The following is a 20,397-nucleotide window of genomic DNA, read 5'->3' as shown; positions in this document are numbered from 1 at the left end:
CGATGGTGTTTTGTTTTTGTTTGTGTTAATTGTTGAATTTTCCTCTGGATGCCACCCAAAAGACACACACAAACAGACGCCACATGGAATTATTAAAGGTTTGTCCAAGGATCGCAGCAATCGGCTGGTTCTTTCCGCCAAATCCCAGGACACTTTAAGGCGAACAGCGGTTGGTCGCAATCCCAAGGCCATCGTTGACGTTGGCGCTGCCGCAAAGGCAAAATATAAAAGAAATTGAACGAAAATTGGCTCCAAGGAAAGTCGAACGGCGAGTGCCCTGTGGAAATTGTGCGACAACGAAATGGAACCTCCACCCGGGAGCCCATCAAATACTATCTGGGGAATCTACCCTGGGATGTTCCGCCTTTAAGGACTCTTTTTTTCTTGAATGCAAGACGATGATTAGGCCATCAATTCGCCGGCTTCTTCCTTTCTCCATAGTGATTGAGATGGGCGGAAAGATCCGTCACCTATCAATCCTTGCCACTGCTCCGCCCTGTTCCTTTCTCTGCGACGGAACCCAACAAATTGTCATCTTGCCAGCAGCTACGAAATTTGCATGTTGCCTTTGCGCCCAAAAAAATGCTTCCTCTCTTTTGTTTTATGAAAATTTCATTCATATTTTGGCAAATTGCCTGCTTCCTCGCGCGGCAAGCGGCACGCGATACATGCAATACCACCAAGATGTTGCCACCGAAAAGAGTCCTTCTGGGTGCTGGAAAATCCACTCTAATGGCACTTTAGAGTTAAGTGAAAATTCGGAAGCTCTTCTGGTCTCGGGTTTCGGGTTTTTACCAGAACAAAGGACTGGCAAGGATGGGCTAAGGGATGCCCAGGGGACACAAGGATGTCCGCTAATTAATTGTTACACATACGCCGTGTTGCAGGACTCTCGGGGGGAGAAGGGACAACATCCTCTACTGCCAGAAACAGACTTTGAAGCGCCCCCACCCCAGAGGCAGCAAAGTGGAGCACAAAAACCAGCTTTCATTGTGCCACAAAATGTAGGAATCAACGAAAAGAAAACTATTTATGTTCTTTGGCCATAAAGCAGCTTCAATGGCCAAGAGAATGGCCATAACCATAATGCAATCAACTTGAGAATCCACTTGAAAATCGTCTCCTTTTGTGGCGGCCAGTGGCCAGTGGCCAGTGGCCAGTGGCTTTTCTTTCAATTTTCCTTGTACCTTTGACATTTTCTTTCGGGGTTTTTTTTTGGTTCTTTTGTTTTTGTGCGACTTAATCAATTGTATCTTTCGCTTGATTGCGCTCGCTTTACTCCTTTACTCCTTTGCTCCTTTTTGTGGCCTATCGAATATCAGGCCACAACTGAAGACCGATATATATCGGCTTACGTTTGTGGCTTGGCCTGCGGGAATTATTTCGGCAAAACTCGAATATATTTTCCATTGAAAAAGTGAATTTATTGAAATTTAATTGCAGAACTGCCCCCCCCCCCCCCCTCCACCCCCCAATGCTCTGAATCAAATATTAACTCGCACAAAATTCATGGCATCTGCTAATTGTTGGAAAATTGCATTAATTTATTATTTAAAGCCCAGACTCTTCTGCCTCCGCCGCTGCGAACAAATTTCAAGCATGAAAATGTATTATTCAAAAAGCTGCTGCTTCATCAGAAAACTCAGGCAAAGGTTTAACTTGGCCAAAAGCAAATGCTTGGGGGCTGAGAGCTTGGGGCCAAAGTGTTTCCATAGTTTTTGCCCCTTCGAGGAGGAAATTCCATGAGAAATGCCGCTTGCAGTGAATTTGTTGACTAATTTATGTGCTTTTTTTTTGGCAGGGGCACAACAACGTTAACCTTCAGTCAATTACCGAAAGTTAATGGCCATTTTTGGTTTTTTTTTGTGCCATTTCTACTGCCGGAAACAATTTTGGCTCGTGGCCCCCCGACTTACGGCTTGTTAATTATTTACATCAAACACAATTTCCCCTCCCCCCCCGGGTTCGCACCCCCCATTCGCGTCGGGGGAGGATTAGTGGGGCATAACGGTGCCTTAAAGCTGCACAAAATCATCAAGAATGTATGAAATACCCTTCCCGGAAGAAAAAAGGACAAGTATTGGCTAATGCAAGCCCCCCAAGAGCCCCTCTGGTGGCCCACACTTGACATCACTTTCAAGTTATTTTCTACGCCAAAAAATCCCAATCGCAATACCAAATCCCAAATCCCAAATCACCAAAAACAAAAACAAAAAAACATTCATAATTCCAGCGAGCAAAAAGGCAGGAAAAAAAAACCCCCCAAAAGATGTACTTCAAAGCGGCGGAGAACATTTCGTGGCCAAAACTAATGCATTGGGGAGCAGGGACAGCGACAGGGCCAGGACTCACTCCGTTTAAGCCATTGGAGCGCGACATTAAAGCCAGAGACAGAGACAGAGGGGGAGCCAGAGACAGAGAGAGGAGCCAGAGACAGAGAGAGAGGAGCACAAATCTGTTGACCGAAAGGAAATCTCAGTTGCCCGACAATTGACAGTAACATGAAAAGCGCAGCAGCAGTGGGACGAGGAGCGGGAGGAACAGGAGGAGCAGCAGGACCAGGAGAAGGAGCAGGACCAGGAGCAGTAGCAGGAGCAACATTTACAGTGAAAAATCGTTCTGCCGCTGCTGCTGATGGTGGTAAAAACCAATTATATGTAAGCCTGGCTTTTAGGACAGATGTTGCCACTGCCACAGACTGTTGCCACTGCCACTCTGGCCGTAATTTGACAAAGATTGAATATCCCAATGTATGTAATTTTCAATTTGGAACAGAACGTTCGAGCCGAACGTGCGACTGACCAGAACGTCAGACCGAAACATTAAGCTGGTTTATTCCTGAATTATTTAGACAGGACATTAGGCTGGTCCTCAGGTTTCTCAGTCCCTGCTCGAATGTCCTGCCATTAACTTTAATTGCAACTGAATCGGAGCCACCACAGCCACGTGTGGCAGCAGCAGCGGCAGTGGCAGAGGCAGAGGTAGAGGCAGAAAGCAGTTTGTGCGGCACCTAAATACGAGTCTACTTGAGTGCCGATTAATCTGGCCCTCAAATATACACACAATCCATGAAGATGATTAGTAAGTTAGTTGGTGTTTAGTGCCCAGGATTACGTACAATCTTGCAACATTTATAATCACAAAATGTCAAAACGAGCTCGTTTTAATGTACTCTAAAATGGGAATTAAAGCCACTGAAGAACTAATGCCCAAAAGTGGGAATAAACTGTACAAAATAGATTTTTTGAAAGGCGTTTAAAATTGCATAAAGCTTTAACTTTCGGTGGTTAAATCTTCTGGTGCTTCCACTCTAGCGATACGAATCCAAAATCGAAGTCCAAGCGAAAGGTCGTACCATTTTCTATCTAAATCTTACATTTTTGTGGATATCAGTGCTTCAGATGTGGAGTGAAAGTGCCCAAAGTCGCAGTTTTTTAAGTTTTAAATTGAATTTTTGGGGGCTAAATTCCAAAATCAAAGAATGAGGAAGGAAAATACTCGTCTCGGTCTACAAGGTAGTTTCTTTCTCGTGCAGAATAGATTCCAAAAGTTCCAGTGTGTCGTAAAATGTTATTATAGTCGTTTTCTGATACTTGTCCAGTAATTGATTTTTTCTAGTATTTTCTGTTATTTTTGTGCTTTAACCATTTCTTGTTTTCGTAATTTTGTTTAATTAATTATTAATTGTAATTATAGTAGAGCTTTGTTCTAGTATTTTTAGATTTTGCTTGTTTTATTCCACTAGTTTTTAGTATTTTATAGATTTTACAGACTTTTACCGGAAATGTTCTGGTACTTTCTAATATGTTCTGATGGTTAAATTTTGTAATTTTATTTTCTGGTATTTTTCTAATATTTTCATAGTAAGTTCTAACAATTTTCGTGGTATTTTCTAGTACTTTTCATGGTATTTTCCAGTATTTTTCTTAGTATTTTCTATTCTTTTTGTAGTATTTTAAGCCTGAAATTAAACCCCGTGGTATTTTTCTTAGTATGTTCTAGTATTTTTCTAGTATTTTAATTCTGGTATTAAGCCTTCTGGTATTTTTGTTAGTATATTCGCAGTATTTTCTAGTATATGTCTTGGTATTTTCTAGAATATACATGCATATGTAGTATTTTAAGCCTGGTAATAAACATTCTAGTATTTTTCTGGTATTTTCCTGGTATGATCTAGTATTTTTCGTAGTATTTTCTAGTGCTCTGCAGTATTTAAAGCCTTTTGGTATTTTTCTTAGTATTTTCTAGTATTTTTGCAGTTTTTTAAGCCTATCATCCGTTTACTTGTTTGCGTTCACTTTACGAAAGCTTTTATAGCGAATTAGCAACATTCACCCTTGAAAAACGAATAATGTTTAGGCCATTTTCCAGCAATTGACAGTCCCAGAATCCCAGAATGATTATTCCTCGAAAATAAGAAGCAATATATGTAGGTTGAATCTGGCTACAAACCTCCTAGATGTCACCAGAAGTGTGTGAACGTGTGAAAAATCCTTTTTCAAAGAGTATCGGCAACCATTTGCCTTATCAAAATTCAAAGAGTGTAGAGAGTGGAGATGTATCTCCATGCAAAGGTGTATCTTCGTGGCACTTGTGTGTCTTTTCCTCCTGAAATTGAACTTTTGAAGTGACGCGGATGTAAGTTTGAGTATTTGAACATTTTGAGTATTAGTTTCCCACTCAGCAAACAGGCAAACGAAGCAAACAATCTGCTTAGCGCTTCTCGCGCACACAGAGCGATTATCCTTTTGATGTGGCAATGAGGCAAGTGAAGCAAATGAAGCGCACACGCACAGTGCCACTGGCAGAGCGGATGGATTCTTGCCACAGTTATTGCCGCTGCCGCTGCCACTGCCAGAGCCAGCAAAATCACGTAATTACGTTAATGAGAGGCTCATTAGATGCCCTGATGCTCTGATGCTGCTCCGCGATGAGGAATGGGATTTGTTCGCCGGTTAAGTGGTTGACTTTTGTAGCGAACAGCATTTTAAAGCCCTCACCTGCCATCCCCTGCCATCCCCTGCCGTCCCCTGCCATCCCCTGCCGTCCCCTGCCATCCCTTGTCCTGCAATTAGTTTGCATGGGAAAAAGCAGCAACGGCAGCAGCAGGTATTAGTGCTGAAGGGCTTTTCCCTGGACGCATATGAGATATGTGGCACGGAATGAAATACGGCTGCTGCTGCAGGCATCCTCCAGGGTCCGGTTACAGAGCTCTGGACACCGAGCTGTGGAAGTCATGTCAGTGTGGCAGTGGCACAGCTGCCGTGGCTAATTGTAGACAAATCCATTATGCAAATGGCAGGACAAGAGCTCCCCTAGAATCCCCGACATTTAAGCGCCTCTGCTTGCACCGCGTTCTGGTAAAAAAAAACGGAAAAAAGGGAACGAAAAAAGGGGGAAAAGCGAGAGGGTCCCGCACGCATTGCCATGGCATTCGGTTGCCAACGCACGAGCCTCTGGTCCTGCCAGGAGCTAGGCACAGGCTTCGAGTTCGTAGGAAGATTAATCTCGTTTCACGGGGAGCCAGAGGTAGAGGCAGTGGCAGAGGCAGAGGCAGAGGCGCCTCCTGTCTCCCTCCCGCATGCCTCGCATCAGTGGAGAGTTTTTCCAGCGCGTTGAAGGTCTCCTCGCCATCATCAACCCTTTGAAGAGCACATCAGAACAGCAGTTTCTCTCTCTCTCTCTCCTTCTCTCTCTCTCTCTCTCTGTATCTGTGTGTGTAAAGTTTTTCAATCAATTTCAAATGAAAAGTTTTGAAGCGGCCACCAGGAAGCAGAAGCCAAGGAGAGCCAAGGAGGCGCCCCTCGCCCACATTCCAAGAAGGCGTAGAGCGAAAAGCGAATCATAATTACGAGTCGAGTATATTGACTTTAATGAATGATTTATAGTGTGTTTTGGGGCTAATTTAGATGCAGATATCGGGGGATTGTCTGTTGAAAGAGAATGAAAAGGGGAATCCCATCTGGACTGCAGTTGATGGAAAATACTCTATGGAAAAAGGCACTATAGGCCCAAAGGAAAGGCCTAGCCGCATACCTCATAGAAACCTCTGTTGATCTGTGAAGAAAGTGGAATAAAAGACATTTTGCGAGAGACAGCAGCTGGCACTTTCGTTTTCTCCATGAATCCTGGCATATTGGCTGACTTTGATACCCTGTAAGGGCCAGGGTTGTCCTCACATTACCATTAAATGTTCTTGAAGCAAAGATCTAACCAAAATTTTTGTAAAAGGTATGGAATCCACAATTTGAAAGCTATAGACTTCTAGTTCAGTTATTTTTGGAGCCAGTTCTAGGGTAAAGGACATCTCACAGTCCAAAGACCATATGGCTTCTACTTTTGGGCCTCCGCATCTCGCCGGAATCCTTCGTTCCATGCCGTTCCGTTCCGAAGTCGCAGCACGTTCCAATAATTGCCAAAGTTTTAGCCTCTTTTTTTTTTGTGCGCCTTAACTGCTTTCGATAAAATGTGTTTATGAGAGCGAGCCTTCTGTCTACAGGCCTCCCACCTCCCGCCTCCTGCCTCCGTGGCTCCCCGCTGCTGCTTTTTATGGCCTTTCGAAAGAGAAAGAGCCAGAGATTTTTGGTTATTCAAAGGCCAAAAGTTTTGCCGGGGGGAACTCATATTTAATTGAGCAACGGATAAAATTAACAGTCGAATGGACGTGGCAGGGGCAGGGGGCAGGGGGCAGGGGCGGGGGCAGGGGCAGTGGAAGAATGCAATTGTAGCTGTCAAAACGCGAGAGCATTAATTACAAATATCCTTGTGGGGGGGTGGAGGGGAGGTGGAAAGGGGGGGGGGGAGGACAATGGCCCTCGAACTCCACTTGAAGGTAAACCCAAAGGCAGGCGTCAATTGAGTTAATTAGGAGATTAAAAGGGGGCAAGTAACCTTCCCTTTGCACGGGTTAATAATTCAATGAGACCCTCGAAAATCGTGAGAAGAGAAAGCCAATGAGCGAGAGAGCCAGATGATTATCAAGCGGGAAAAGGGGGAAACGAGGTATAAGAAATGATTGGGATTAAAATTCGATGGAGTGAATATTGCTCGCTGGAGACTCGAAAAGAGGAATCTGTGCCCAGGCAGGGGCACCAGGTACCAGGAAAAGTGTTGTTCCAAATCCCAGCTGCCAAATGGAGTGTTCCCAAGTGCCCTTTTGAGACCCCCCCCCCCATGGCTTATCAGGGATAGAGTCCTCGAGTTCTCCTGTCACAGTGCCGTCGAGAGAACGGGGTAATCGTTTCTATTTTCCCCGAAACTACGATTCCTCGAAGAAGAACTGCAGGAAAAGTTGCGGCACACACAGAGAGAACTTTCCCTTTGCGGCTCTCCGTCTCTCCCCACTGCTGCTCCCCGTCCTGCTGCCCACTGCCCACTGGCCAGTGCCCCCTGACTTTTGCGAGACGCCTCCTTCATGTTTCGAGAAGGAGTTTGTTGTTTGAGCCGTAACTTTGTTTGTGGCCCATTTCTCATGCTTATTGTTTTGAATTCCATTACATACCGCTCTCCCTCCCCCTCCCCCTCTCCCCCTCTCCTGCTCTCTCACTCTAAACTTTTCCCTGCTGCGGTTTTTCCTTCCATATTTTGTTGTTTTTTTTTTTTTTGTAGGGCTAATGCAAATTAAACTTTTTTGTTGAGATACGTTCGCTCTGCCATAAAGTTGTGCTCTCTATTGGTCTTTACATTCTGCTGCTTAAATGAAAAATAATTGGAAAAACTTTGCCCAAATTATTCGCCGAGCAGAGCAGAGCAGATCAGAGCAGCCCTTCCCTTGGCTTCTCCCCAGAAATAAAACACACATTTTTGCCGTTGCTGTTTAATTTAATTATATTTAATATTTGGTTTTTGTTCGCCTGTCTAAACACTAAAACCTTTCCGCATTTCATTTATGACTGGTAGCTTTTTCTGCTTCTGCTGCTGCTATTTTTCTTATATGTAAAAAAAAAACTTAATTTATTTTGGGGGTATTTTTTTTGTTGTTTTTTTTTTTGGTTTGTGTGTTTTTTGAGTAGGTTAAATCACACTTAAATATACATTTAACAAACAACAAATTAATATCAATATTTATTCAATATGTATGCTTACTTTTAGCAAACACTGTGGCAACATTATAAATGTAATTTAATTTTTTTCTATATTTATACGAATTTTAGTGCTAATTATATGGCACGCGCTCTCCCTCTCCCTCTCCCTCTCTCTTCTGTCTCTCCCTCTGCCTCTCTCTTTTTCCCATCATTAAATGTCTATATTTTATTTATTTTTATTTTATTTCGTTCTTTATATTTTTTGTAATGTAATTCTCTTTTGTGGTTCTTTGATTTATTTATGTATTCAATGATTCGAAATATTTGTCAGGGGCTCAGTTTGCTGCACAAATACTTCAATCATCAATCATCATATTATGCGTGTCATTTGATGGGCGACGGGACTCCCCTTTAATGCCTTTAATTTGGGGCAAAAAGTGCTGCAGCGGCGGACACAAAAAAAACAAAAAAAAATTACATTAAATCCACAAAATATCCTACAAAAATGTGACGAAAAAAAATGTACCCATTAAAGGAAACCCTGTTTGTCCTCCAGGATAAAAGGAAACCTATTTTTGTTAAACGTTTCACAGCCTCTGCTTCCAAAATAAGGGATTCTTTCTCTTAAAATTAGTGACTCTGCCATCCAATGGTTTTCCCCACGAAAATTGCCTCACACCAACACACACCAACACACACACACACACACACACGCACACACTCGTGCAGATTTATGCCCTATATCCGTATGCGTATCTATGAAATATATCAGACATTTATTCCGTTTTCATTCCGAACGAAATCGTTGCCAAACAAATTCGTAAAATTCGTAGTTCTGTAGAGCACACGCACACACATATTGCATTTTGCATACTCTTTTTCCTGGGGTTTTTTTCTGTTGTTGTTGTTGTTGTTGATGAAAATTGCAGCAAAGCCCTGCGATTCCTAATGTGATTTATGGGCCAAAACACTTGAGTCGCCAGCGATGCGTGTGCGTATGATTGATTTGTTCTGCATTTTATTCGAGTTCTGTCATGGGTCTGAAGGACTTCAAGGACTTCAAGGGTTCCTCCTGCAAAAAAAAGTATGCAAATGCCTTGTGTTTAGCTTTTTTTTTCTCTCACTTATTGCCTAACAAATGGGGGATTTTTTCTTTTTAGAGGAAAACTAGAGAGAAATCTTATATATTTTACAGAAATATGTAGCTAGGAAAAACCATCCTCTAGATTTGATCTAGTTTGCGGGCCTCAATTTTCAATTTTATCCAGCGATCCACTACGCCATGGCTGGCGCCTCGTCAGCGGGGCACAAGTGATGATCCGTGGCGCCGCTGGCCTTGTCCACCACCACGACAATTGCGTGGAACTGCAGGGCCATGGCCTCTGCCTCGGAGCCGCCCAGGGATCCTCTGCCGGCTGGCGCTTCCCTGTCTGCGCGCGAACCCCCCTCGGCCGCGTCCCGCCTCCGCTTCAGCAGGCTCAAGAGACGCCCCAACATTCTGCTGGGATTTCTATGCTACAGATTCGTCACTTGAGTGGTGCTCGTGGTGGTGGTGGTGGCACCGCCAGCAGTCACAATCTGCCGCTGCTGCAGCGCCGGAGCCACAGCCGAACGCTCCGCCCGTGTGGCGGCCACCTCGTCCTGGGCCACTGGCAGCCAATTGTCGAGGAATTTCGGGCGGAAAAGCAGGGTAAATGTCGTACGAAATTGCTTGCTCATCGAGCAGTAGAGAATGAAGTTGATGCTGGAGTTTATTAGGGCCAAAATGTCCATCAAGTCGCCTGGAAAAAAGGTGGGCAAATCAAACGGAAATATTTATTAGCGAAGGAGCCCCCGTCGTCGGGGCGAAGAACTCACTCAATCTCAGGTAGCACTGCAGAAAGAAGGCGTCCCCCAGGAGGGCGTTCAGCAGACCCATGATACCCTGGGGAAATTCCGTGATCAGAAAGAGCAGCAGCACCGCCAGCAGCATGCGGGTGGTGCGATCCGTCTGCTTCTCCTTCTCGAGGAGCTTGCTGTTCTTGCGCGGCCGCTCCGAGGGCTTTCCGTTCACCAGCGGCTTGCCGGTGCCGTTTCCATTGCTGGCCGCCGCCACGGCGGGGGTGGGGGGCTTGCTGGTGAGCTTCTTCCGGCGCTGCTTGGCCTCCAAGAGGGCCAGGATCAAGCGCACTGAGAGAATCGTCAGGGCAATGCAGGGTATCAGCTTGATGACCACGCTGTAGATCAGGAAGGTGGCGTTCTGCAGGGAGGCATTGTGCAGGGCCAGATCGCTGTGGTAGAGCCGGTAGACGGTGACGTTTCGTGCCACCAAAGGAGCGGGGGCAGGGGCAGGGGCAGGCGCAGGAGGTGCCACAGGGGGGGCAGGTGTCTCGGTGGTGCCCGTGACATTCATCCACAAGGTTTCGTTCAGATTCAGGCTCTGCGGAGTGGCATTCAGTGCTGCCACCTTGACGCTCATTCCGATCTCGTTCCGATAGTCGATTACGTACTGCGTCATGGGTATCGAGTTGATGACCTTTCCCATCGCGTCCAACTGGTCCATCCACTCGGTTATGGCCGTGATGAGGTACAGCGACGGGGAGACGACCAGAACACACACCACGTACGCCGTGAAGATCGTGATGATGGTCGTCCGCATGCCGCACCACACGCGATTCTTCTGCGGATAGCCCACGGCTATGTAGCGCCACACCGCCAGCGTGACCGTCAGCCAAATGGAGATCGTGTGCAGCACCTGGGCAAAGATCGAGTGGAAGTTGATGAAGCAGGCCCAGCCGTAGCTCAGCTTCTGCTCCCGCGGCAGGCTGTCGGTCAGGATGTAGTCGTGGATCGTGTAGGGTATGTACTCGAGCATCACCGCCAGATCGGCCACCGCCAGGCCCGTGAGTATGGCGTTCGTCGGGGAGCGCATCTCCTTGCGGGTGAGCACAATGATGTTGAGAGTGTTCGCTATCGTTCCCAGGATGCAGACCACCAGGGAGACATAGCCGTGCATGTTCTTGTAGCTGCAAAGAAAGGGAAAGTAGGGGGAACGTGTAATCCAAATTATATTCGAGTTATTATGCTCCAGTTAGCCCCAACTTTTGGCCTCAGATCCCAGCAATAAAACCATCCAAAAAATCCCTCATTTCCGTAGCAGAAGGCAGCCATGGGAGAGCGTCAGGAGGAGGCCCGGCAGTGGACAGGCAATAAAGTGGCTGAACCCCAAGGCTCTGGCTTATTCGTACTCCCACAATGGAGACGGCTGTAGGCGGCTATCCGCCTACGTTGGGGATAAACATTTTACTGGCTTTGCTGCCTGCCAGCCTGCCTGCCTGCCTGCCAGCCTTTGTTTAGTTTGTCGTCTCTCGTCCTCTCTGAGGCCACAAAAAACCCGGCGAGAAAACAGTGGGGGAGCAAGTGGCATACCGGCAGAGGGGGACAAACACCAGGCAGCCCCAAGCTGCGGCTCAAAAGTTTTTCGGGCTACCCAAAGAATGTGTGAGCGTCAAAAAGTGCACAGAAATGGCCCTAATAGACGTTAGGCAAAACAAAAAATACTGAAGCACCCATTTAAGTATTAATACTAAAAAATATACTCAAAAATACTACTATAAATTCTAGGCAAAATATAAGAAAATACCATACCGAGAGCTAAAAAAATGCCGCAAATTAAAAAATAATGGAAATTTTTTTTTAAAATACCCAAAAAAATTCCAAATAATTATATTGAAATAATTTAATTATACAAAATTTTGTTTTAAATACTACTGCTAAAAAATACTACAAATAAAATTGTAAAAATGGAAAAAACTTAAAAAAATACTCAAAAATACTTTAAAATACTACTACAAATTCTAGGCAAAATTTAAGAAAATCCCAGACTTAGAGCTAGCAAAAAAAATTACAGAAAAATACCACAAATTAAAGAACAATGGAAAAATTTATGGAAAATACTCAGAAAATTCCAAATAATAATATAGAAAATATTTAAATAAAAAAAAGCAAATTAAAAAAAAATACCACTGCCAAAAAATACTGATAAACTCTAATAATACCGAAAATTGCTTCACAAAATATTGATATTTCTTGCTAAAAATATTTGAATGCTTAAATGCAGGTGCTGTCGACGCTTTAATTTTGGGCCTTTGCCCTTTGGCCCTGCAGAGCCACAGCCAAATCCAAGCTCGTACGTTTTCCTTTGTTTTTTGTGTGCTTTCCGGCTGCTGTTGCCACAAGCCCGCCCCCGCTCCCGCCCCCGCAGCCCCGTGGCCGTATGGCTGGCTGTGTTGCATCTTCCAGCACGACTTCTGCTGCTGCCGCCTCTGTTGCATGCACAAATTAGACTTAGCATCAAATTTATTATGAAAATCCAAGGCCAAAGCCCTGCCACATGTTACAGCAGAGCGCAGGGCAGCGGCAGCGGCAGCCTCCTGCGATTCTGCATTTAACTTTGGGGCATGAGCCGCAAAAATGTTTAATAAACTTGCCACCGCCCCCCCCCCAATGTGGCGGCAGTCACACTCTCCGAGACTGAGTGAGTGAGTGACAGGTGTGTCCTGGCTGCTGCAGGTGCGTCCCGTGCCCCGTGTCCCCTGTCCCGTGTCTCTTGTGTGTCTTGGGTCTCCTGTGCTCTCCGTGTCTCCTGTCAGGACATTGGTAAAATTGTTTATTGCTTTCCCCTCCTTTCACTCTTAATTCCAGAGAAAACCAGAAAAGCTAAACGAAAGTCCCCAAGTCTCCAAGTCCCCCCAAAACGAGTGACAGACAGGTTTATGGAGAAATTCAAACCAGAAAAACTTCCATTCCATTGTAAAATCGAAAAACTACCCAAACTGCAGGTCCCATGGCCAGGTGCCCCGCCAGCTCTGGGTGGGGTGGGGGACTCAATAAACTAAAGAGGGGAGAACAGAAGCGGCCTCCTCCATTGTTTGGGCAGCGACAGGGCCCCAAACTATGAGAATCTATGTTTATGTTTGCTGCTTGTTGGGAATTTCCATTCCATTCGTGGCTTCAATGCCTACGACACTCTCTTTTCCCATTTTTCCCATTTTAGATCTATTTTTTCGAGTATTTTCTGCTCGAAAAAGTGTATCCAAAGCCTCGACCAGCCCTCTAAGGCCTTGCCCTGACTTTGCTTGATTCCTTGGGCCAATAACTTTTAGTCCTGGCCATCCCCAACCCCCAGGCAGGATTCCAGGACTTCATTTGCTGTTGTCGCCATTGTCGTTGCCCTCGCCCGCCATTCATCAACATGGATTATCAAAGGCAATAAATTAGACGAGGCCAAGACACATTCTTAGAGGTACAGAGAGGGGGGGAGAGAGGGAGAGTCCTGGCAGGAGGAGAAGCAGAAGCTATTGGCAAAAACACGGGAATGTTTTGTGCTTCTTGCAACGTCAGAAGTTTTCTTGTGAATTTGATGAATGGAGTTGTAAATTCCCAAAGAGTTGTGTGCCCCCCCCCGCCCCCCCCCCCCCCCCCCCCCCCCCCCCGCCATAAAAAAAACCCAACACGACACAAAACGAAACGAGACGAGGGTTTGTGCCCCACGTGCCCCGTGCCCCGTAACCCGTATGCCGTGCATTTTGGTGGCTGTCAAAAGTTGTTTCAATGTCGCCCATGACTCACGTAGGCCTTTTGTGTCACCTTGCAACCTTCGGGCCGGCTCCTCTGACACTTGCAACAGCCTCCCAACGGCGGACACACACGTCAAACGGCGACGAGGATGGTGGAAAATGTATTTTATTGTTTTATTGCTCAGGGAATACCCCCCGCTCCCCCTCGTACGCACAGAGCAAAAGGAGTGAAAGCGTGAGACCCATTTGGAAAATTAAACATTTTCCACATTTACCGAGTCGCGGGCCCATCGATGAAGGTCCTGAGCCCACAACCAGAAATATCCCCCATATATAATCAACTAAACATCTATATTATGGCCAATGAACACAGATATAGGATGTAGGATGTAGGATGTAGGATATGCGATGTGTAAAATATTCATTCGGGCTCGCGCATCCAGTCGACGGAGCTGTTCAGGAAGTGCGACACTTTGGCGAGATTGCGGGTGCCTTTGGCCAAGGCGTGTGGGTCCAGGCAATTGATCAGTACCTCCTCGGCCCCCAGTTGGTGGGCGATGCCGCCGCGGCGATTGGGCGGGCCCTCGGCCAGCCGATCGAGCATGGTGCCCACGACCAGAATGGGCACATGGTGGCTGCTCAGCAATCGCTTGTGCTTGCGCTGCTGGCTTATCTCCACCAGGGGCCCGTACATCCAGTCGTGCAGGTTGTCCTGCGTCTCCATGTCCTGCAAGTTGTAGACCAACACGATGCCGTCCATCTTCCTGTACAAGTGCTTTCTGGCGCCGCGACACTCGTTCGCCGCTCTGTTCATATCGTAGAACTCGACGAAGTGCACCGCACCAGAGGCGTCTGGCGGCTCCTCGAGCTCCTCTGGCCCCTCCGTGCCCCAGATGGGGTTGTAGTCGTGCAGACGCACCTGCACGGTCCACTCGCTGTCGGACACGGTCCGGGAGGAGCGTGTGGGCGTCATCGGGCTGTTGGCCAGCAAGTTGCTCAAGCAAGTCTTTCCCACACCTGCAGGGACGTTTTTCCACGTGTATTAAGGAGTCGGTAACCGCCCATAGAGTCTCACCTGGATCGCCCAGTATCAGAATGCGAAATGTGGCCAAGTTCTTCGGCCGTTGCAAGTCCTGTTGAAAATATTTCATTTTTCTCGAGTTTTAGTTTTGTTTTTTAAAATTATTTTTTTTTTAAATTTTTTTTTAGCTCCGAACTGTCGAGAGTTTTGCAGTAAACTGGGGATCTGTACTGCCAACAAACTAAACGTATATTATGGGCCTACTTTAATTGCACAATTTTCCCGATTTAATTCCAATTCGATGGAAAAAAAGAGCCCTGTGACAGGCACGACTATTACTATTCGATATATTTAAGTATTGTTAATCGGGGAACATATGGGCACACTGGCACACAAAGACTGAACGGCATTACCAGCATAGACGATCTCATGAACACAAAAACCAGGCTCATAATGAAAAAGGAGTACAAAAAAGTGGAATCACAGACCAAAGAAATTATGAACCAAAGCCTGAACCGATGGGCGAAAGTTCCGAGTTCTGTCGGCATTATTTGATGTTTGATGGTAATAATAATGAACCCAAACATGGCACAACCTGCTCAGTGATGGATTTGATGGGGTAGTGCCGTTTAAGCATAGATTCATGCTTCACGCTCCATTTTATACATTGCTTCTGGCCTCTATCGATAGCCCACATATCGAAGCAGAAGAAAAAGAGCGAATAAAACGGTTTTAGGGAAGCTATTCGCTCCCATTCGATGTGACTACGAGTGTACTGTACTTTCTGTGCAGTTTATCGACGTCTAACCCGTCCACTCCCCCAGGCACTGCCCCTTCCAGTCATCTCCATTACCAGCCTAAATGGTAGTTCTCCATGCGAGCTTTTTTTTCTGCCTCGGGTAGGATTCTGGAGTTTTTCTTTATACTCCAAATAGAGAACTGGGAAAAGTTTTGTGGTTATATTCCGCTCTTAACGTTTGGATTTTTCAAACAGCTGTTGAGGCCATTATCGATAGGTTGTGAACCGATTATATTTGAAGCGTTGCGATAGCCAGCATCATGCTTCAAACGCGTTTACCAACACTGCACTTGAATTGTGATGGATGCCATAGACTTTTCCGATATAGCAGTGCATAAATGCTTAGATTCGCGAATGAAACAGCTGCCTCTAGGATGTTAATTTGGAAGTTGGAATATATGTACCTATGGTTTGATGCCTCGAAAGAACTGGAACTGGCGGGCTCTGGTCGTAAACCCGATCAAAAATAGTTGGCTCCGTGGATTAGGCGGAGATTAGATTAGTTTGCGGATTGAATATACCGAAGTATCGAAAAATAGAGCTGCTAGCTGTACGAGTATGCACTTCCCAAAGATTTTGATGGCTTGCCCTATGCCCGATGACTTTGGCCTAAACCTTTAAACCGAATCGCAGACTTAAGAGCCCTTTATATGTAAGTATAGACCGACTCTAAGATGGGGAATGAAAACAGATAAGCATCTGGTTGATGAGATACGATTAGATATAGAAAAGTATCTGTGGTTGGAGGAGGATTATGTAAATAGTGTTCTGGGAAAAGCTCTCTAGTGAAACGAACTGAAAGTAATAGTTGTTTGTTTGTAAATAGTTCTGCCACTGTCCAGCTCAAAGCAGAAGTAGTGTAGCCCTATTTGGGCTCTGCCTTTCCAACCGACATTTCGGAGAAAGTTTCATCTCGGTTGGGACTCGCATTGCAGGCAGGGAATGATCCCAATGCGGTGCCATTGGGAAGGGAATTAACCTTGTAAATTGTTGACTGGGCTCCCATTTTATGGAGTGCATATTTCCATATATTTCCACCAAATGTGGACTTGCTGCTGAGCACTTTTCAGCGCCATCTTGCCAGCTTTTTAGCCACAGCCGAGCGCTGGACCACGGGGGCTGCAGGGGGCTTTGAAGAAGGGCCCTGTATCCAGTGCGACACCCAACTATTTGCACATGTGGGTGCTATGCCACTGCAGGACCTCCCAGCAGTGCCCCGTCCTCGAATCCCTGCAGGGCTTCTTAATGTTTGCTCATTTTAATTGGTTTTCACAGCAAAGTTAATGCATTTCTATGCCATTCGATGGAATTACTGAGCCTTCAATCAATTTTGCCATTTCGAGAATATCTTCTGGACAAAAGCCCATGGAAATGTGTGTGTTTGGCAGGCCCTGTTCCAGTGGATCCAGTGGATCCCGGCACAGCGCGAGGAGGCGCTTCTGGAGGCGCGTGGGATGTGTTCCATAAGCCAGTATGTGTGCACACACGCGTGTGTAGTGGTGTGTATCCATGGGAGTGCGTCTGGGGGTGGGCGAAAGCCAGCGAGAAGCATTTGGAAAATGAAACAAATTTCACATTTTTCACATTTTTCGGGGGTTTTTTTTTTTGGGGTTTCTTTCTTTTCTGCAACAAAGGGTCGTCTCGTCTGCCGCCATCGACTGTTCTTTATTATTTATGTTAATTGCTCGTTTTGTGCGTGTTTTCTTGCGGTTTTTTCTGCTCTCGTTTGTTGTGCGGCAGAGAGGCCTTCATGGCCTTTGATGGCTCCTCCGCAAGCCATCACATCACGTCAGCCATCGATTCGATGGAGAACGGGTTGCACCTGACCCCTCTGACATTCGGGACTCCTTTGACTTTGACTTTGACTTCGTGCCGTTTGTGCCGTTTGAGTGGCGCTTGACTCGCAGGAGGCTGTGTGGCAGGTCTGTCTGGGTCTGGGTCTGGGGCGGCGTGACAGCGTCAAGTGGCACCCCCCCGTCCACCAGGGGATCTGTCGCTGGCAATTTGGCACGTCTTTGACACGAACAGAGTAAATCCCACGTCCTCGTTCTCGTTCTCGTCGTCGACCAAGTGTTGGATACACATCTAATTGTTGCTGCCAGAACCGCAGAGAGAAATACGACATCAACCCCCCCCACCACCCCCCCTTTGCTGGCATCCCTTAATTATATAGAAACCCCATTCAATGGGGGGCGGGGGAATGCTGTGGCAAGCCACTTTGTGGCCATTAACATTGCGGGGCACAGACATTGGATCTCTAATTAAAACTAAAGGCATTGCAGGAGGCGGCAGGCACAACGGTGCAACATTCCCACCCCGCCCCCCGAAAAAGTGAATGAATGAATAAATGACCAGAGGGGGGAGGGGGGGGGGATTTATTAGCTCCAAGGATTCACGGGATTCATGGATTTGTAGAGTTATCCAGGCCAGCTTTGCCACCCGCCGAATCCTTAATGAAGTTTTTTGCCTCTGTTGCCCCCTCGCCCCTCCCCGCCCCTCCCTTTTACGACCTTCTGCGGCAGTGCCATAAATTCCATTGCCAAATTTCCTTTTTTTATGGATGCAACAGACATTCGAGTGGACATTTTGGACATTTTGGACATTTCGAAATTACTTGAAGGAAATTGCTTGTCAATTAAATTGATTTCTCGTTCATTAAATTCCTGTTGTTGTTGCCCTTGACCTTGCCCCTTGACAAATCTGCTTTGTGTTTTGTTGCCTTTTCGGTTAATCGTCCAACAACAACAACAACAACAAAAACAAAATTACATGTCCAAATCAAAATTGAAGCGCTTCCTCCGTGCCACCTCCCCCCTCCCTACCCCTCTCGATTGCTAATCGATTTCTGAACGATTTGTTCCACATTGTTGTCATCGTGCCGCCAAAGTGGGCGGCGGCGGCGGTGGTGGGTGGCGCCTGCACCCTTGGGAGAAGATGATTGATGGTCGCGCCGGAGGGTTCTGGAAAGGGGACTTCGGCGACGAGATTTGCGTGGCAGCAACAACCAAGAGCGACCGAGAGGGACTTTCTTGGGTTCTACTTAGTGTCTTTGAGATGGTTTTCCTCATTCCTCTCGGAGCAACTTCTTCGTTTGACTCTTTTGCTTTCGAATCTATCTGATAAGAGGCTGCTTTTTCCTCTTCTGACGCTCTTTCTACTAGGATCTCACTCTTCGGAGATCTCCTACTTCTGGGATCTCCGTTTTCTGGGATCTCCTTTATCTCAGCCTCACTCTCCTTCCTCCTGGATCTCCTTCCTCTAGGTTATTCTTCTTCTAGGTTATTCTTCTTCTAGGGTCTCCTTCCACTATGATCTACCCCTTCTGGGATCTCCTACTTCTGGGATCTCCGTTTTCTGGGATCTCCTTCCTTTAGGATCGCCTTTTTCTAAGATCTCCTTCCTCTATGATCTCCTTTATCTCAGTCTCCTTCTTCTAGGATATTCATCTTCTATGATATCCTTCTGGGCTCTTAATTTCACCCTCACTCTCCTTCCTCCTGGATCTCCTTCTTCTAAGAGCTCCTTCTAGAATCTCTTTCTTCTAGGATCTCCTTCTTCCAGGATCTCCTTCATCTATGATCTCCTCCTTCTAGGATCTAACCATTCTGGTATCTCCTTCTGCTAAGATCTCCCCCTTCTAGGATCTCCTTCTTCTACTATCTCGTTTTTCTAGGATCTCCTTCCTCTAGGATCTCCTTCTTCTAAGACCTCCTTCTTCTACGATCTCTCTCTTCTAGGATCTTCTTCTTCTAGGGTCTCCTTCCTCTATGATCTCCCTCTTCTAGGATCTCCTCCTTCTAGGATCTCCTTCTTCTAAGATCTCCCCCTTCTTGGGGTCCACCTTCTTCAGAGTCTTCTGGAAGCTCTTGCGTCTCCCTTTGCCATGCCCTGGCTCTTCTTTTGCTATGAAACAGCTCTGCCCTGCAGATAGTCTTCGAGTTTCTATGAATTTCAATGAATTTCCACTCCAGCCCTCGGCCAAAACTTCAACATTTCCCCTTCTTTTCATTCAAAATTCTCAGCTTTAATTTCTGAGCGCAGTCCAAGGACCTTGAAGCCGAAACGGAATTAAAGTTGCGCTCAACACACGAGTGGGTACAAATTTCACGGGAAATGGTTACGAAAGGGTATTCCGCAGCCTTTCCATTGCCGTCCCATACTGCCCCCTTGTGGGGGTGTGTGTGTGCTGCTGGGGTGCATGCCCCTTCTGGCAGTGACTTTGACATTGCCCCCGGGGGCAACAGTGGCTGCCATGCAGGACCTCGTTGTCGTCGCTGTCGTCGCTGTCGTCGCTGTCGTCGCTTACCTTGTGTGAAAATTATCCATGCCGCTGCCGCAGTAGAGCGGCGCTGTTTCATTGTTGCCACTCGCCATGGTGCCCGTTGCAGTTGTTGTTGCCTCAGATTTAGCTGGAATTGCTGTTGCTGTTGTTGCTGTTGCTGCTGCTGCTGTTGTTGTTGCTTTTGTTGTATGTCTATTGTGATGATTTCTGGCTGTCACTCAATGCATTCGTGGCTGTGGCATGTGGCATGCTGGGCCTTGGGTTGGCTGCCAAGGACAGCGGCAGCAGGAGCACCAAACGTGGACGATGCATAGAAAATGTTGCATTAATCATTAATTAATGGCGAAAACTATTCACAGCGAGTGTCCTGCAAAGAGAGTGAGAGAGAGAGGGAGAGAGAGGGGGAGAGAGACAATTATACAATTAGATATTCCGTGCAACACGTCGTATAATTAATGCGAGTTGTAATTTGTTGCCAAGTGGAGGGCCCCCGCCTCGCATTCCACTTAAAAATGATTAAATGTGCTGCGCCCCAACGATGCAACGTGATGGGGCGTGCCGCCGCCGCCGGCAGCAGCAGCAGCTGGATGCCCCTAAGCCGATTAGCGGAGCCCACTCATTCACATCCGCATCCGCATCCTGCCACAGGGCATCCCTTTTTTCCATCTTTCCTTGCGCTCCACTCGAATTTTAGCGCCTGCTGCTGCTGCCGC

General features: G+C 46.6%; 2 protein-coding genes across 2 annotated transcripts; both read right to left on the bottom strand.

Moving 5' to 3' along the window:
- Window positions 1-7,980: 7,980 nt before the first annotated feature.
- MsR1 (Myosuppressin receptor 1) lies at window positions 7,981-20,065 on the bottom strand. The gene is made up of 3 exons (XM_033384222.1): window positions 19,709-20,065; window positions 9,882-11,029; window positions 7,981-9,805 (listed from the first exon to the last, which is right to left on the bottom strand). The coding sequence occupies exons 1-3, from the start codon at window positions 19,774-19,776 to the stop codon at window positions 9,540-9,542; spliced, it is 1,482 nt and encodes a 493-aa protein (XP_033240113.1). The 5' UTR covers window positions 19,777-20,065; the 3' UTR covers window positions 7,981-9,539.
- LOC6900862 (rab-like protein 3) lies at window positions 13,917-14,792 on the bottom strand. Its single transcript, XM_002135183.3, has 2 exons — window positions 14,658-14,792; window positions 13,917-14,599 (listed from the first exon to the last, which is right to left on the bottom strand). The coding sequence occupies exons 1-2, from the start codon at window positions 14,731-14,733 to the stop codon at window positions 14,004-14,006; spliced, it is 672 nt and encodes a 223-aa protein (XP_002135219.2). The 5' UTR covers window positions 14,734-14,792; the 3' UTR covers window positions 13,917-14,003.
- Window positions 20,066-20,397: the final 332 nt, after the last annotated feature.

Source organism: Drosophila pseudoobscura, chromosome X (genome assembly GCF_009870125.1).
Source record: "Drosophila pseudoobscura strain MV-25-SWS-2005 chromosome X, UCI_Dpse_MV25, whole genome shotgun sequence".
Lineage (NCBI taxonomy): Eukaryota > Metazoa > Arthropoda > Insecta > Diptera > Drosophilidae > Drosophila > Drosophila pseudoobscura.
This window is presented reverse-complemented; position numbering and strand designations above follow the sequence as displayed.

Bases quoted from the DNA above. Each gene is read 5' to 3' on its own strand.
- MsR1 (XM_033384222.1), bottom strand. From the start codon at position 19,776: ATGGCGAGTGGCAACAATGAAACAGCGCCGCTCTACTGCGGCAGCGGC. The intron at 11,030-19,708 runs GTAAGCGACGAC...CTTTCTTTGCAG, and splicing joins ATGGATAATTTTCACACAAG to CTACAAGAACATGCACGGCT. The intron at 9,806-9,881 runs GTGAGTTCTTCG...CCTTTTTTCCAG, and splicing joins GCAGTGCTACCTGAGATTGA to GCGACTTGATGGACATTTTG.
- LOC6900862 (XM_002135183.3), bottom strand. From the start codon at position 14,733: ATGAAATATTTTCAACAGGACTTGCAACGGCCGAAGAACTTGGCCACA. The intron at 14,600-14,657 runs GTGAGACTCTAT...ACGTCCCTGCAG, and splicing joins TCTGATACTGGGCGATCCAG to GTGTGGGAAAGACTTGCTTG.